The sequence below is a fragment of the Anastrepha obliqua genome, chromosome 5 (genome assembly GCF_027943255.1).
Source record: "Anastrepha obliqua isolate idAnaObli1 chromosome 5, idAnaObli1_1.0, whole genome shotgun sequence".
Classification (NCBI taxonomy): domain Eukaryota; kingdom Metazoa; phylum Arthropoda; class Insecta; order Diptera; family Tephritidae; genus Anastrepha; species Anastrepha obliqua.
In genome coordinates this window covers 20,744,818-20,762,156 of record NC_072896.1, presented here as the reverse complement: position 1 = coordinate 20,762,156, position 17,339 = coordinate 20,744,818, and the positions used below count along the sequence as shown (strand labels likewise).

General features: G+C 35.8%; 2 protein-coding genes across 3 annotated transcripts; one reads left to right on the top strand and one right to left on the bottom strand.

Moving 5' to 3' along the window:
* Nucleotides 1-2,247: 2,247 nt before the first annotated feature.
* On the bottom strand, nt 2,248-3,757 carry LOC129247074 (uncharacterized). Its single transcript, XM_054885975.1, has 2 exons — nt 3,271-3,757; nt 2,248-3,201 (listed from the first exon to the last, which is right to left on the bottom strand). Exons 1-2 carry the CDS (start codon nt 3,645-3,647, stop codon nt 2,637-2,639), a joined length of 942 nt encoding a protein of 313 aa, XP_054741950.1. The 5' UTR covers nt 3,648-3,757; the 3' UTR covers nt 2,248-2,636.
* Nucleotides 3,758-5,842: 2,085 nt separating this feature from the next.
* Nucleotides 5,843-12,638, top strand: LOC129247073 (cullin-2). Of its 2 annotated transcripts, XM_054885973.1 has the most exons (11): nt 5,843-5,894; nt 6,154-6,298; nt 6,359-6,589; nt 6,651-7,112; nt 7,172-7,726; nt 7,787-7,847; nt 7,897-8,014; nt 8,081-8,190; nt 8,256-8,624; nt 8,690-8,806; nt 12,345-12,638. In XM_054885973.1, the coding sequence occupies exons 2-11, from the start codon at nt 6,180-6,182 to the stop codon at nt 12,474-12,476; spliced, it is 2,274 nt and encodes a 757-aa protein (XP_054741948.1). In that variant the 5' UTR covers nt 5,843-5,894; nt 6,154-6,179; the 3' UTR covers nt 12,477-12,638. The 2 variants fall into 2 exon arrangements, with proteins under 2 accessions (XP_054741948.1, XP_054741949.1); XM_054885974.1 differs by lacking the exon at nt 5,843-5,894 and having other exon boundaries at nt 5,901-6,298; nt 8,693-8,806.
* The last annotated feature ends 4,701 nt before the right edge of the window (nt 12,639-17,339 follow it).

The window sequence follows — 17,339 nt, the reverse complement described above, 5'->3', positions numbered from 1 at the left end:
GTACAATTCGATTTTGAGTCCATAGAAAACTCGAAAAGAGCAATAAAAAATTGCAATTTTCGGGCGCAAAAGAATTCTTGTTCGAAGAAATTTTTTACTTAATACGGCAATGTATTTGCGTTCATCACGCGCGAAGACACAGCTTTATAGCTATGCACAGTTATGGTTCTCGGAATTATTGCGACCAAAAACACTGTTCTCACGCTTTGTGATTTTTGATTTTTACAAATAACTGTAAAATTGTAGCGTTGATATCATAAAATATGGCATCGAATCGTTTGTGACATTCAACACGCGTTAGTTTCAAGCTGGTTCTTGAGAGTAAAACAATCGTTCGGAGTTTGAATCATTTTTTTTTGCTTTCATCAAATAAAATCATGGGAAAAGTGAAAAAGAATCTACATTTTCTTACTTTGAAAGAAAGAGATGAGATTCTCCAAAAAATTGAAAAAGGCGTTAAACAACGAGATCTTGCATTCGAATACAAAGTTGATTGCGCAACGATTTGCCGAATAAAAAAACAATCCCGTTCATTAAAAGAAAATGCATACAATTCATTTTCACTTGGAAATAAACGGGAAACTTTGCGGTTTGGCAATCATCCAGAGTTCGAGAAGCGTTTGTACCAGTTTTTCATGAATCAGCGGCGACGAAATGCTCCTGTTTCTAGCTTGATATTGAAAAGCAAAGCATTAAAATTACAATATTTGATGAAATAAAAAAGGATGGAGAACAATTCAATGCAAGTGATGGATGGTTTTCGCGATTCAAGAAACGCTTCGGACTTCGCTATTTAAATGTGACTGGTGAATCATTATCCTGTGATCCAGAAGCCATTGAGCCATTTAAGGAAAAATTGACGGCGAAAATCGCTGAAAAAGGATATGTAACATCACAAATATATAATGCTGATGAAACGGGGCTCTTTTGGAAACTTTTGCCAAATAAAACCTACGTTTCGAAAGATGAAAAGAGTGCTCCAGGCAACAAAGTTTCAAAAGATCGAATCAGTGCTCTTTTGTGTGCAAATGGTGATGGCAGCCACAAAATAAAACCATTAACGATCGGCAAATCTATGAATCCGCGTTGTTTTAAAAATTTTCGTCTACCGGTGAATTATGCTAGCAACAAGACTGCTTGGATGACGCGATATATTTTTAAAAAAGTGGTTCTTTGATAATTTTGTCGAAGAAGTGAAAAAATTCGCCAAAAAAAATGATGTTCCACCCAAAGCATTACTCTTGCTGGATCAAGCCCCATCTCATCCGCCCGAAGAAGAATTAGTTTATGGTGAGATCGAAGTGATGTATTTTCCGGCCAATTGTACAGCGATTTTACAGCCAATGGATCAAGGTGTTATTAACTTGACAAAAATTCAATACAAAACATTGCTAATGGAAACCATAATTAGTGAAAAAGATTCTTCATTACATGAACTATTGAAGAAAATTGATTTGAAAACCGCCGTGGTCATGTTGAGCCAAGCATGGGGGAAATTGCTCCCTGAAACGATCGCTAAATCCTGGAAAAGCGTATTGGGTACAAGCCCAACAGTTGACGCGATTATTGAATCTAATCCAGACGATATGCCATTGGATATCGAAATTGACGACCCCCTTCTTGTTGGAGGATTACAACGGTTAAATGAGATGGTCGAAAACTATGTGGGTGAAGCAGACACAGATGAAATCCGCAATTGGGTTTTGGAATTAGGAATAGATGAAGGTGATAGTGAAGCCAATGAACCCGAAGATACTACTCAAGAAGAAACAACCGAAAAAGTCCAGCATGAATCGATTTTTGGCTGTGTCAATACAATTTTGAAATGGGGTGAACAGAACGATGTACTGTCATTCAATCAGATCGCTTGTTTGCATGATATCCGATCAAAAGCACTTTAAAAGTGTTACGAGAAAACGCAATCGAAAATAACAAAGTTTTTCCAAAAAAATAATTGAATTTTGGAGCACACACTCATATGTCCTTTCGCATTGATCTCTTTGTATGAATTTCAATAAATATGTGTTCAATTTTCTTGAATATCGACATTTTGAGCTCATTAATTGCATTGAATAGAGTTAAACTATTTTTCCCTAGGTATTCCTCGATCCACAGGAGAAATTCGCAAAAGTGCAATTTTTCGCTAAGTGCAATCATTGCTGAAATTTTCCAATTGTACTTATAGGGCTTCTACTGTAATGTGATGCTAAGCTCGACATTTTGCATTTTGTTTGCTTTATTATTTTTTTTTCTTTAATTTAATACGAGGTGGCTCAATTAAAAATAGTTTTATTTTCTGATTAATTTAATCAGCTGTTCGTAAAACTTGCAAATTATTACTGGTTTTACATTCACGTACTTTTTTGGATAGTTTTCTCTTTGCAAGCGAATTCTCGGAAATTAAGTTACTGATTACTGATTAAGGTACGATATAACTTTTACATAAGCAAACCAATTAATATGCCAGCTTTACCAAACTTAATTTGTGCAACAGATTCATGCATAAATTGCGATTTTCCAAAATCTATTAATCTTTCCGCTGGAAAACTATCAGTAAATAAAACTACTAAAATGAATGTATCGTACCTGAACTATCTTATATTATATGTAATCCTGGACTATAATCCCAACACTAATTACGCATCGTTGTCTTGTTCGAGCGCCACTAAGTAGGTGAGTATATCAATTTTGGCTTGCGCTTTCTTTTTCGCATTTAAACGTTGAAAATGGTAAACAAGTGACAGGGCAAAATGTTTGTCAGATTCATAAGATTTCTCGGATTGAACTGAATCACTTAGTTCGCTATTAATTGCATTATGGTTATGCAATTCTGGTGCTGCGCTTGTATCAGCATCGCCTAGCGTATCCGATGTAGTAGTGGTAACAGATGACAAGGATTTGCAAACGGCATCTGCAGTAGTGAGCGACGCTGGCGAGGTGATGGATGATGATATTGTTTCAGTTACGGGCGGGGTGGTAAGACAAATCACATCAATGGAGATTGTTTCAGTTTGAGCAGTGGTGGCAATTTCAGTTATATCTTTTGAGCTAGGATCAGAAGTAATTTTTTGGACATCCAGGGAATCGTTTGCTATATTATTTTCCTCCACATATTCATCGTCATCATTGGAGTACTTAAAACAATAATCGCTTGGCGATAATGTTAAGTATTGTTTTGTGTCATCCTCACAATCCTCCCCACTAAGTAAACAACAATTTATTATTTTAAAATTCTAAAAGCAAAACGATGTGCTATAATAATAAATGTACCTTTTTTCATTTGTTTCATGGCAATCGGGAAGTTGTACTGCCTCATTCATCTCTTCTATTTCATCAAACTCCGTATAATTTTTGTCACTTATACTTGTGGTTGTTGTGGGAACATTGTCACTCATATATGGAATAGGAACTGCATTTTTATAGAGTAGTTTTCTATAAAAATGCGGCTTTATGTCTTTCTTCCGAAAGTGGGTTTCACAAAAGTAACGTTTTTGATGAGTTTTAAGTTTCAATAGTTGCTTATTTCCACTATTAAGTATCCACTGTGAGCGGCGAGGCTCGTCATTAGGCAACTGGAAGAATGTTATTGAACTACATGGATAACGCTGAACATAGCAGCCCTGATAACTGCAAATCTGTAAAGTCATCTCCAAATGGTGTAAGTATCAACGTCTTTTGATTATGAAGCAATCGCATTAATATTTTTAATCTAAAATCACAACAGAGCTTTACAAATTGAGAATAAATAACTAAATAACTCTTGTCTGTTTTTTGTGATTTTTACTAGGGAAAGATGCCACATGTTTTAAACGGTAGTTTTAACAAAACATTTAAAGTTCTATGCTAGTGTTACGATATTATATCAAAGAACGTAAAAGTACATACACATATGCAGTGATTAACTATACAACCACAAAATTAATCTACCAGTTCACATGTGGCAGATTACCTGCAAAATTGACGATCAGTGGTCAATAGTGCTTTGAAAGGTTTTTCTTCATAGAAATTGCTTTGGTAGAATATTTGACTTTTTTATTGTTTAATTATTCTTGACGATATGGAGACAAAAGACAAGGAGAAGGAATAGCATCTGGCTGCTAGTAATAAACTGCTGGAGGAAATCCGTAAACGACGTTTATTGAGGTTTCAAAAAATTATGGCAGCAATACGCGCTCGAAATTCGATATTACAATTTATATTAAGTAATAAGAGGTCACACATTTATGGGCACTCGCTTTTTTCTGTTATATGGATACATAATTAATAATATTTAACAAAAATTTTATTAGAATTATGCCCAAAAACTTGTTTTCGTCGGCAGCCATTATATTTGGTTTTGACTTTGACGTTTCTCTTAACATTCGTAAAAATAATTATCGATAACATAAAAAAGGATTACGTATTTTATAATCTCGAATTTCGGGAGAGACATTTTGTATGGGAAGCCTTGCTTTTTAATTACGGATTGGGAGTTAAGCACGAAAAATTGGATTATCTACTTATATGTGAACGTATTATAATGATATAAAATGAGGTTTCTAAAAACAGTTAAAAAAATATACTAACAATTGGATTTTAGTAATGTGTGTATAGGCTTAGTTCAAGAGCTCTATATTTCTATTTTAGACATTCTATGACGCCCAATGTGGGCAGAATCTGAAAACGTCAATGATGACGTCATGTTAAAATTCACTAGAGGGAGGATAAATGGATGAAACCTTGAACTAAAGAACCCAATAATGATAAAATGCACCGCGTAGGGAGCCTCTACGGTTTGTACTATTCAAAATCGAGTCTAATTGATTTTTAAGAAGGTGTATATCGTTCTCAAAAAACACCTTACATGGTTCACAAAACAAGTCAAACGAAATAATAAATATGAAAACAACTTCCGACAAATTCCGAACAAAAATTTTTGTTTGATTAATAGGGTCAATCTTATAAGGGGTTAGGGGTAGTCAGAATTTTCAAAAAATTGGATTTTTTGTTTTTTGCATTTTCCTAAAGTATAAGTGTGAAAATTTGAAGTGAATCCGACAAATACTTTTCGAGTTATTCAACAATTAACAAAGGGCGCTCGGGCGATCCGCAGCGTTCGAGTGCAAGTAGCTAGCATTTAAATGCGTTTTTCTCAAAGCTACCTTTTTTTAACTGGTGATCACTGTAACTTAAAAACCGGTTGGTAGATTTCAATAAAATTTATACTACTTTTGAAAAGCATAAAAAACTCGTGCCTGATCGAAGGATTTTTTTTAAGTCGATTTTTTTTGCTGTCGGTTTTTTCCCCGAAAATATTTAATTACCTAGTAATAAAATAAATTTCTCTGGCCCGATTGGTATTAGATGAATCTCCAAGGACTTGTGATGATCACCGCAAGGGACTTCTTTAGAAACGGGGGTTTTCGGTCCTCTGTTTACCCCTAACCCGATAATAGGGACAATCTTATTGTATTTGTTGTTTTTTTTTTCTAAATAACTCAGAAGAAAACTGTCTTGACGCGAAGAACAGGTGAAGCTTGTTGTTATTGATACTCTTCTGGACTGAAAGTAAACATGTCGAAGCATAAATCGATTACAATATCGATAACCAGATAATTTAGCTGTTAAATAAAAAAAATGCTTACATATAAGTAGATTATCCTCATTTTCTAGCTCAACTTCCACATTTGTAATTTACGAAAGAGATTAACCGTACAAAATTTCTCTCTCCTTATGATTACCAATTATGAAATAATTTCGAATATTTATGTGTCCAACTGTTCCTCGTAGAATCTAGTTTTATTTCATGAACTATTAACAACTCTACACTACTATCTATTGTAATTGCGACCTATACAAGAAGAAGAATAAGAGTGAAAGAGGACGTTTATCGTTACGGAGCAAAGTTGGTGCAGGTAATTTTTAATTCATTAGAAATACTGAGAATACAGTTTAATCGCGGTTGCAAGATACAAAAAGTTTTGTAAAATGTACTAAAAGTGTCTACCCCACCGCAAAACATTAATCCGTTGCATCACGGCAACTGATCTCGGCATTTCGTGTGCAACGCCATCACTGCCTTCACACCACCACTCAACACGCTCACTGCCTCGACATACTCGTATTTTGGCATACTCATTGCTTATACTGTCTGCTTTCCACTATTTGTTGCAGTTGCGTTAAATAGCAAAACAGCCAGCATGTCCTTGACCCCGAAAAGTGTGGATTTCAATGAAATTTGGCCTAATCTGCGGAGCACCGCTGAAGCGGTCATAACCCTGGGCAATGTTAATCGCACAGATTGGAGTACCCGATTTAGGTGAGTATATCAAACATGAATATGTGAATTATCCTTGAATTATTTTTGGTTATTATTTAGCGATGTCTACACGTTGTGTGTGGCCCATCCAGAACCCTTTGCTGACAAACTCTATTATGAGACTAAGCAGTTTTTAGAAAATCACGTTCAAAATATGTTGGCAATAAGAGTGGCACCTAATTTCGGTAGCACATTACCTGCTAAGGATGGCGAACCCGATCTTTTGCAACGTTATTATGACGCGTGGTCCGAATATAGCCAAGGTGTCAAGTATTTAGATAATTTGTATTCGTAAGTATTGCACTTTTTTCCGCATTGTAGCTGTTGTTAATCTATTGCTGTCGCATTTTAGTTACTTAAACCAACAGCACATTAAGAAGCAAAAAATATCCGATGCTGAAGTGGTATATGGCAATTTATCCACAGAGACGCTGGAGCAAATGGAAATTGGAGAGTTGGGTCTGGATATTTGGCGTATATACATGATAAAGTCACTCAGTGGTGAACTCGTCAAACATATATTGGATGGCATTAAAGCGGATCGTTGTGGTGTTCCAGAAATCGATGCAAATCGAGTGAAGATAATTAACGGCGTAATCCATAGTTTTGTGCAAGTTCAAGACTACAAAAAGAATGGCTCACTTAAACTGTACCAAGAATTATTTGAGAGCCCACTACTCGTGGCTAGCGGCGAGTACTACGACAATGAGGCCTCGAAGCTGCTGCAAATGTGCACTGTGAGTCAATATATGGAAGAGGTTATCAAGATATTGGAGGATGAAAGTAAGCGTGCGCTGAAATTTTTGCACTCCAGGTAAAATTAAATGCTATATTTGAAGTTTGGTTAATAATTTTGTAACACTTTTTTTACAGTTCATTATCGAAACTGCGTAAACAATGTGAGGATCGATTTGTAAATCAGCGACTTGATTTCCTGTACTCCGAATGCAAAGATATGGTTTCGCAAGAAAAACGGAAAGATTTGCGCAATATGTACATAATGCTGAAACCAATACCAGATAATCTAAAAGGACAACTAATTCAAACATTCTTGGATCACATCAAAAACGAGGGTTTGGAAACTATTTCTACGATTTCTGGGGAAAATATTCACATACAATTCGTGGAGAATATGCTTAAAGTACATCACAAGTATCAGGAACTGATTGGAGATGTATTCGAAAATGATTCACTGTTTTTAAGTGCTTTGGATAAGGCATGCGCGAGTGTCATCAATCGCCGCCCGAGCGACCGACAACCTTGTAGGAGTGCTGAATATGTTGCGAAGTACTGTGATACGTTGCTAAAAAAATCCAAGACTACTGAGGCCGAAATCGACCAAAAACTCACCAACAACATAACTATTTTTAAGTACATCGAAGACAAAGATGTCTATCAAAAATTCTACAGCAGACTGTTAGCGAAAAGGTGAGTTAAATTTTGCGATAACCTGCCAGCAATTAACGCATTTTCGAACGATTCCTGCAGACTAATTTATGAGCAATCTCAAAGCATGGATGCGGAGGAAGCTATGATTAATCGATTGAAGGTGAGTTGGCGTCTTTTATCAAACTTTTCTAATAGTGCATTCATTTCAGCAAGCTTGTGGGTATGAGTTTACAAATAAGCTGCATCGTATGTTTACGGACATTTCGCTTTCGGTGGACTTGAATAATAAGTTTAATAACCATTTGAAACAGGAAAATATTGATTTAGGTATGGCTGCATATGGAATTGGTTTTGAAACACTCATCTATGTTTGTTGTTTTTAATTATTCGCAGGCATTAATTTATCCATTAAAGTGCTTCAGGCAGGCGCATGGCCATTGGGGCCCACACAGGTGGTGATACCCTTTGCAGTGCCACAAGAATTTGAAAAATCGATTAGAATGGTATGGAACACTTAAAGTTAAGGAGTTTTAAGTATTTTCACACAATTTATTTATTTTTTTTCCAGTTTGAGACATTCTATCACAATTCGTTTAATGGACGCAAACTGACGTGGCTGCATCATATGTGTAATGGCGAATTGAAGCTCGGCTATCTGAAGAAAACCTACATTGTAACTATGCAAACTTACCAAATGGCCATGTTGCTGTTGTTCGAATCCTGCGATTCGCTTACTTGCAAGGATATACAAACCACTCTACAATTGAACAGTGAAACGTTTCAGAAGCATTTACAATCACTGCTGGAATCGAAATTGCTTACTGCTAGTTCAGAAACTTTGGAAGGGAATACGAAAATAGAGTTGAATTTCGATTACTCAAATAAGCGAACAAAGTTCAAAATAACATCAGCCATGCAAAAGGAAACTCCGCAAGAGGTAAGTGTGTAAGAAGACGAAATGCAAACGAAAAAAGATATAAATTTGTATGTGTAATATTGCAGCAGATCGAACACACCATCAGTGCAGTAGACGAGGATAGGAAACTTTATCTGCAAGCGGCAATTGTGCGCATAATGAAATCTCGCAAAGTTTTAAAGCACAATGCACTCATACAGGAGGTAAGTGGGCGGATTGAAAAGTGCTTTACTTTTTATAAAAATTGCAGTTTACTGTTTCAACTTACACTCGTAGTGGTATAAATAAGAGCGAATTGTAATTTTGTTGTTATTTACAAAGACAATATTTACTGTTTTTGTTCTTGTAACAGCATAAAATATCTCACAAATTTTTAGAGATTGCTGCGACCAAGTCGTTGATTGTTATTGTTGACTTAACTGCCTTAAGCTTCGATTAGTGATGCCGTACCGTAGTCATAACCGTAACCATAGCAATCAGGGTAAGGGATAAACGCTAAAAAAAACACTTTTTTCATGAATTTATTGTAGCGAAACGGTTCAAGTCAGTTTATTAAAAGTTGTTGCATATTATAAAGTAACATTTCAAGAATATTTGATAAAATTTTCATGTAAAAATATTGCAAAATGAGCGAATGAGAGCACATTTACGTAGACGTCTTTTCAAAAATACATTTTGCAGTAGTCAACATATCTCAGCGTAGAATCATCTGAAATCAAAAAAATCGAATAATTTAGTTAAAGTATGAGTTAAACTTCCCCCCAACGTTTATTTTGACGATTTATTTTCATTTTCAGCCATTTGGTAGTCGTTTGAAGTAAAAAGTGATTTTTGACGAAAAAATGCCGCCATTTTGTAGGTGTAAAACCACCTTAATATAAAAAAAAAATGGCGAAAAAAAACGTTGGGGGGAGGTTTTTTATATGTAAAATATGTGTGCAAAATTTCAAAAGGATCGGTTGAGTAGTTTTCAAATGCCAATGACTACGCACTTTAAAAAAAAAGGTTCGAGAAAACCGCGTTTAAAGTTTTAAGTTATGAAAACGCGCAACTGCTGCGTCTCGGCAGATGTTTGAGGCGGCTCGGCTTTATGCTCTATAACTTAAAAAGTTTTGCTCGGATTGACTTAAAATTTTAACACGGTATTTTTGAAATGTTTTACTACAATAACACGCAAAAAAAAAAATCGATTTTTATCCCTTACCCCCCCCCCCCCCCCCCCCCCCCCCCCTTCAAATAAACTTTATGAATTTTATCTAAAATACAGGGTGAACGATATGAAATGTCACCAACTTAACACTGCTTGTATCTGTAAAACAGCTCATGACATCAACATTAAAGTTGTTCTAATGACAGTTCAATATATTGTTTATAAGCCATCAAAAGTATTTGCGTCTCAGTTTTGTTGAATTTTTTTTTTCTGTGATGGAACTCAAACGTTATAGTGTGATTGCGTTATATTTGGCTGGAAAATCACAACCAGCCATTGTTCGTGAGCTCAGTCACCTCGAAGTGATTAAAATGTTTGTGTATCGCGCTATAAAACGTTACAATGATACTGGTAGCATAGCAAAACGCTATGGAGGTGGACCAAAAAAACCGCAACAACGCCCGAAATGGTTCGGAAAGTGAAGGCTCGACTTGAACGAAATCCACGTCGAAGTGGAAGAAAAATGGCCAAAGAACTGAAAATATCGCAAGAAAGCATTCGACGCATATTGAAAAATGAGCTCAAGGTCACGCCTTACAAGTTCCAAAAAGCACACGATCTTTCACCCCAGCAAAAAAAAGTTCGGTGCAAAAGAGTAAAGCAGTTGTTGCGTGTGCACGAACGTGGCGAATTTCCTAACATTGTGTTTTCTGATGAAAAAAAATTCCCAATTGAGCAGTTCATAAACACTCAAAACGATCGTGTTTACTTGATTCTTGATTTACTATTCCATCTGGTCCATTTTGGAGGGCAAGGTGAGGACTAAGAAATATGCCAGTATAGATGCGCTGAAAAAAAGCGATTATACGAGAACGAGCCAAAATACCTCAATACCACATTCGTGCAGCAAGCAACTCATTTTTTGACCGTTTGAAGGCTATAGTCAAGGCAAAAGGTGGTCATATCGAGCTAAAGTGAATATATGTTACAATTGTAATCATTTTTGAACAATTTTGTCTTCGAAATCAATAAAAACTAATTTCACACAAAAAAGTTATGGTTTTTTGAATAGGTAACACTTCATATCGTTCACCCTGTATATTTACTTCCATTCTCCATTTTAATCACCATTTTTATTTAGATTTAGAACTTTGACTCTATTCGCAAATTTGAATTCGTGTTCATTTTTAATTTACGATCAGCTGTTTTTCTCACTTGTAAATCCTTCCGCTTGCAAAAACTTCCCCTCAAAATGAAATGTCGTTTTGCTCTCTCACTTTCCCCCACTTTGCAAGTTTTTTGGATACATGCGAGGATGTTAGATACCAGGTTTGCTCGTTAGGTATGGTGAAAACAAATGTTTAGGGGAACTTTGGATTCTACGTCATTCGTTTGGTGTTTCACCAAGTTAAAGCTAAATTTTGTGAAAAGATTTTTGAAGATGTACAGGTAGCGTTTGCTTTTTGAACCACCTATTTTTTTTGAGAATGGTAACTCAAATGACATGTCAAATGTGTTCATAATTTACTTAAAGGTTTGACATTTATGAAATGGGACGCTATACGCTTGACCAAAATTGGGAAATATTGAAAACCTACTTCCAAAGTGGTGAGTCTTCTCCTTCTTTTTTGATGAAGCTCATTTTCACATTGGTGGCTACGTCAATAAGCAAAATTGTCGGATTTGGGTCCACGCGTTACAGTAGAGAACAAATACATCCACAACGAGTCACAGTTTGGTGCGGTTTTTGGTCTGGCGGCATCATCGGGCCATTTTTTTTCAGTTACAGTAAATGGCGAGCGTTACCGTGACATGCTCAACGAGTTTTTGTTTCCAAAAATTGAAGAGGATGACATGGACGACATTTGGTTTCAACAGGACGGTGCAACTTGTCACACTGCCAAAGTTACACTCGAACTTTTGGCTACCGTTTTTGAAAACCGAATAACCAGCCGAAATTCCGATATCAATTGGCCGCCTCGGAGCTGTGATTTAAGCCCGTTGAACTATTTTTTGTGGGGAGCCGTTAAGGACAAATGCTATGCGAACCATCCAGAGACGCTTGATGCTTTAAAACAAGAAATCGAAATTGCCATTCATGAAATTGGAGCCCAAACAATCGAAAATGTGCTTAAAAATTGGGTTGATCGAATGGCCTACTGTAAAGCCAGTCGTGGCAGTCATTTGAACGATATTATTTTTCATTCATAAATGACAATGTTCAATCTTCAAAATAAAAAAAAAAAGTTTGAAAAAATATTGATTAGTTTGTTTTTTATTCAAAAGAGCAAATTTTACATGTCCCACCCTATACTATTCGTCGGCATATATCTCAAATTCGCTCAGAGCCGAATAACGGCCTGCTTGTACTACCTACCCTCTAAAAATCTTTTCACCATGGGATACATGAACAACCAAACTTGATAATTTGTTGTTACATATGTATTATTTGTTTCATGAACAGACCTAATGTAAAACATTTCCCAAAGAAATTTAAGCATGAAAATGAGGCTCCTCATATTTTTCTTTATCCACTGTTTAGTAATTTAGAAAATTAACAAAAAAAAATAATAAATTCTTTTTCGTTACAGATTTTATCGCAATCGAAAGTGAGCTTTACACCGAGTATTTCAATGATAAAAAAATGTATCGAATCGTTAATTGATAAACAGTACATTGAACGGACTCCTAATTCGGGTGATGAATATAGTTATGTAGCATAACTTTGGAAATTTTTGATGTTGTTTAGTGGGTTATGCCGCTGTCGTGCCATTGCAGGCACCAACATAACCATTAACACCAGCAACTACAATTGAAATTGCTGCTTCAAAGTTTGTATGCCGAATATTAAATTATTGTTTATATACAAAATTTTTAAATGAAAATTTAGTTTTTGTTATTATATGTAACGATGATGTACTCGTACTGTAGTAACGTATCTTGTTTGACCGGACAGTGGTGAGCGTTTAGTCTCTTAATTCTTTTTTTTTTTTTACCCTTTACTCTGAGCCATATTTTGTATACAAACCTGGCACAAGTTATAATAATATATTTTAGGATATTAGTAAACGAATAACAAACAAACAAAAAAATATCTAATAAAAATGCAATCGAGCGGATTCAGTATGTATAAGTAATTAAAACTTTATTCTTATTAAATATTCAATTGTTATATTCATACGATGCAATTATCCCCGCGAAAAAGGTGGACAGGACCATGGATTTCGTGTTCCAAAAAAGTTGAGCACTATGACACTGTGCATACAGTATAGTATATAAGTATGTACTATGTATATACATATGACAATATGATCTTTGCTTCTTGTGTTTGTGGTGTATGGCTGTCTATGTGTCAGCGACTTTAACTCTGTGTACATTCAGGAATGTATATGAAATCCTTGAAGCTTGTTTTATTTTACTTATAGCTGCTAAGAAATACAGGTGCAATCGTACAACTTTGTGGCACATTCTAGTAGTCGTTTGAAGAAAGAAAAACACAACTCATTTGGAAAATGACGTTCTAAGCAGAAAGTTTTGAAATTAGTCGATTGGAAATTGATTTTCCTGGATCACTGAATAATGGTAAAAATTAGGGAAGAATTAATGTGAAATATTAATGCAGTTAATGTGCACTTATATACAGTATTAATTCAGAAGTGGAATATTGAAATTAACTTTGCTAAATTTGCTACTCCAAATTGGGTTATAAGCACACCCCAAAAAACAAAGCATCGTGAAATGAATGTTTGTTTTTACATATTTATGGTCGGTTAAAGCCAAGGCGAATCTATTAAAGGTGGTATCGGTAAACCAGCTGATTTCTTTTTTTTTTTCTTTCGCCGTGTCTATGTGGCTGTCAACCCAAAATGAAACAAGGCGAATGCATTCTTTGTTTTCTACTTTGCCCATACTTTACTTTGACAACCAAACGTACAAAACATTGTTGTTGGTCTAGTGCCACCACCTTTAATGCATGTGACTTGGTTAGAGCTCAGTTAATATTAAATAAAAATAAATAAATAATTGGCGCGTAAACCCTTTTTGGGTGTTTGGCCGAGCTCCTGCTGCTATTTTTGGCGTGCGTCTTGATGTTGTTCCAGAAATAGAGGGACCTACAGTTTTAAGCCGACTCCAAACGGCAAGTGGTTTCTTTGAGCAGCTTTTTCATTGCAGAAATATACTTGGAGATTGACATTGCTTGCTGAGGGGCGACCGCTGTTGGAAAAAACTTTTCCTATCATTTTCATGCTGTTAACCCCACCAACCCATTCGGCTAGGACGGTCGCCCGTTAATTTCGAATAACAATAATAAATCCAACGGTTGCCCTCCTACTGCTCAACCAATCGCAACCTTACAGGTTCTGAATGGTTGATTTAAAGGTAATTTGCTCAAGAACAATTTGACTGTTGTACCGATGGCCAGAGCAGGCCCCCAAAATGTCGTTGAATGCTGGTATTAAATTTAGATTGCTTAGAAAGTATTACAAAGCGATTAAAAGAAGAGGCAGACACTCCCTAACTAGCTTCTAACGCATATTCAAAGAGCTTACATCGTCCGAGTATTATTGTAAAGGGTTTTTAAAGGAGTCTTAAAAAATGTGCACTTAAGTAGAGCATAGAATGTTTTAGATATCTCATGTCTCACATGGCCTCCCAGAAGACGTTTGGACTGTTCGTTTCCTCGAAGCTAATTTTCAGCTACTTTTTTTTTCATAAATATTTTCGCGTAGGATTTTGTTTCTGAACTTCTCTTAATGAGTGAGCCTAAGCTTCCTTGCCTCCTATACCTCCTTGTGAACTTAAACCAACGAATTAAGGGGGTCTTCTGGTCTCGAGGCCCTGAAATGAAGGGTTTTTTGGGGATTGATTGTGACAAATCCTGTGAATATTTAAAAAATTTTTTTTTTTTTATTTTAAAGGTACATGTCTTGGCTTTTAAAAAATGGTTTTGACTTTGAAAAAAATTAACACCCGCGACCTTGAAATGGCGCTGAAGACGTCCACCTCCAAACGAAACAGGTCTCCATTTTGGTCACGGTTTTTCCACCTGGGTAATCAGAAAGCAAAAATTAGATATGCGTTGTCTTCAGAGTTGCCCTGGTTAAGTTTTCCCGTAACAGATTTTTTTTTTTTAATTTTTTTCAAAAGTTATGCAACAAAATTTTTTTTGCTCAGTTTTTGAACTTTAAAAGGTTATAAAAATGGAATGAAAAAAAAATTTCAAAAATCGTACACGGGGAAACTTAGCGGTAAGTTTTCCGAACCTTTTAAGACCAAAACCATTGAAATCGGAGTATAACTACTATGAAAAGTGTGACCAAAATGCTTAAAAAACACGATTTTCGGGGAAACGCGTTTAAAGATAAAGTTTATGATAAAACGGCCGGAGGAGGGTACACTTCGGTGCCCAGAAAAATGTGAAAAAATGCGATTTTCAAAAAATCCTTTCTGTGGCGTATTCTCGCATACACATACAACAAAATTATGCAAAAAAAAAAATCGATTTTTTTTTTCGCTGGAGACCAGAAGACCCCCTTAACGTGACACCATAAAAAGAAATTCGAGGGCGTTAAATCGTATAAGCGAGATAGATACCGGATCATTTCTCGGGAATCAGTAATTCAAATATTTGAACAGGATAAATTGATCTAACAAGACACAATAGGAAGCTGTTTTGAGAGCAACATAGATGCTACTCCGACAGTCGACAGTCGGTTCTACATGACCGGAACGATGCGCTTGTATATTACAGAAACATTCATCAAAAATTTATCGGGAGTGTTTTATGGTGTTAAAACAAAAGTACCGACCGTAACGTGGTGATAATTTCCACTGACGAAAAAATGGCATAATAATGCGGTTTACTCAACCTTCCTATATGAGATCCAGACCAGGTTATCACTTTTTGAGGTCGCTGTTGAGCATCTTGAAGCACATAGAGGTTTTTACTGTCTAATAACGAATATTTTTCCTATTGATAAAGCTTTGCAGTCAAAAGTAAGCTTCAGCGACGAAGATTGTTTTCCAATGAAATCCACTATTGATGGCTCAGAACTTTTTTTAGTAAGGACTCGTACAGCATGTGATGCTATCTCATTATACTGCCGCAATTATTACAGCTTGAAGACATCCCCTGCTGAACAGTCTTAGTGCACTGCAAGGACAAGGATGATAGGATACCAGGTTGCGCAGACAAGAAATGTTGCTGGCGACATTTAAAGCAATTGAGTGGTCGGCTATAAACCACTCTGCGTCTGTCTGGTTGCCTGGAACCAATGATTCACAGTGGATAAAGGCTGTGTTCGTAAATGCAACATGACGCGCAAACTACAATTGCATAACAAACAGAACGTTCAGAAATGCCAATATCGCAGCACTGCAATAATCAAGCGTTCAAAAAGACAACAATTCTATCAGTTGTCACACATAATTTCTATCAAAAAATTGTTTACTGCATTTACTGCATTTAACTACGATGTCTGATGAAAAGTAAGCAAACTGTTTTATTTTAATTTTTGTATTGAAATTTAGTTAAATTATGTTAATAATAATTGTATAAATTACTATTTTTACATTTTTAGTGAAAATCTCAGTAATGCGGAGACACAGTTATTGCTGAGAGTACGGTTGAATATTGAGGACGAGTTTAAATCGGGTAGAAGGAAAAAAATGTATTGTGGAAGAAAGTTGTGACCGAGGTTAAAAATGTAAATCCCAATATAAGACTGGACAGTACCACAGCGCAGAGAAAATGCTTAAATCTCTTGGTAACGTACAAGCGCATTAAGAAAAGAAATAATTCTTCCGGTAGAGAAGCTACATCCTGGAGGTATTTTGAGGACTTCGGCGAAGTTTATGGTACAAGGCACTCAATGACTCCCCCAACAGCAAATTATTAAAGTGAAACTATAAATTATTAATTTTCATAAAACTTATAAAACCTTACTTTAAAAGTGGCCCAATTCATTCGGAAATGGGAATAGAAAATGTCCTCGGGAAACGACTTTATTGTTTTAATAAACGATTTGTTTTTAGGTATTTTTCTTTTTAAAGACAAACATTTGTACTAAACATTTTTCTCTTTGACTTCAATAGCCTTCTTTTTCTTAAATTTAAAGAAAATCTATCTTTTCTTTGCTCACAAATTTCGTCTAGTGTTAGATTCAGCAAAATTTCCATTTTAGTATTATACGCGTTCAAAAATGCAAACAAACGTATTTGCAAATTGTCAAAAATTGTATAAGAAGTATCAAATGTCAAACTTGCAGTGTTGCCACTGATGCTTATGCTGCAAGTCATGTTGCATTTACGAACACAGCCAAAGCTTCACACCTGTCAGAATACTGCTATCCGGACAGTCACGGGATGTCTCCTGATGCTCCTTCTGCAACTCCTACACCTGCTTTCTGTAAAGTAGCACAACAAACTGCTCAGCAAGCAGTTTCTGATTGGGTGCTACCGCAGGTATCCCGAGTCCCCTTCAAAGCACGTCAGGAGACATATTTTAAACTAAACTGACGAGATCCAGGACATAATATACTTACAACTACTAGATCGGACAGTATGCAGGCAAAAACCTTACTAAA

Bases quoted from the DNA above. Each gene is read 5' to 3' on its own strand.
- LOC129247074 (XM_054885975.1), bottom strand. From the start codon at position 3,647: ATGACTTTACAGATTTGCAGTTATCAGGGCTGCTATGTTCAGCGTTAT. The intron at 3,202-3,270 runs GTACATTTATTA...TTGTTTACTTAG, and splicing joins CATGAAACAAATGAAAAAAG to TGGGGAGGATTGTGAGGATG.
- LOC129247073 (XM_054885973.1), top strand. From the start codon at position 6,180: ATGTCCTTGACCCCGAAAAGTGTGGATTTCAATGAAATTTGGCCTAAT. The intron at 6,299-6,358 runs GTGAGTATATCA...GTTATTATTTAG, and splicing joins GATTGGAGTACCCGATTTAG to CGATGTCTACACGTTGTGTG. The intron at 8,191-8,255 runs GTATGGAACACT...TTTTTTTTCCAG, and splicing joins TTGAAAAATCGATTAGAATG to TTTGAGACATTCTATCACAA.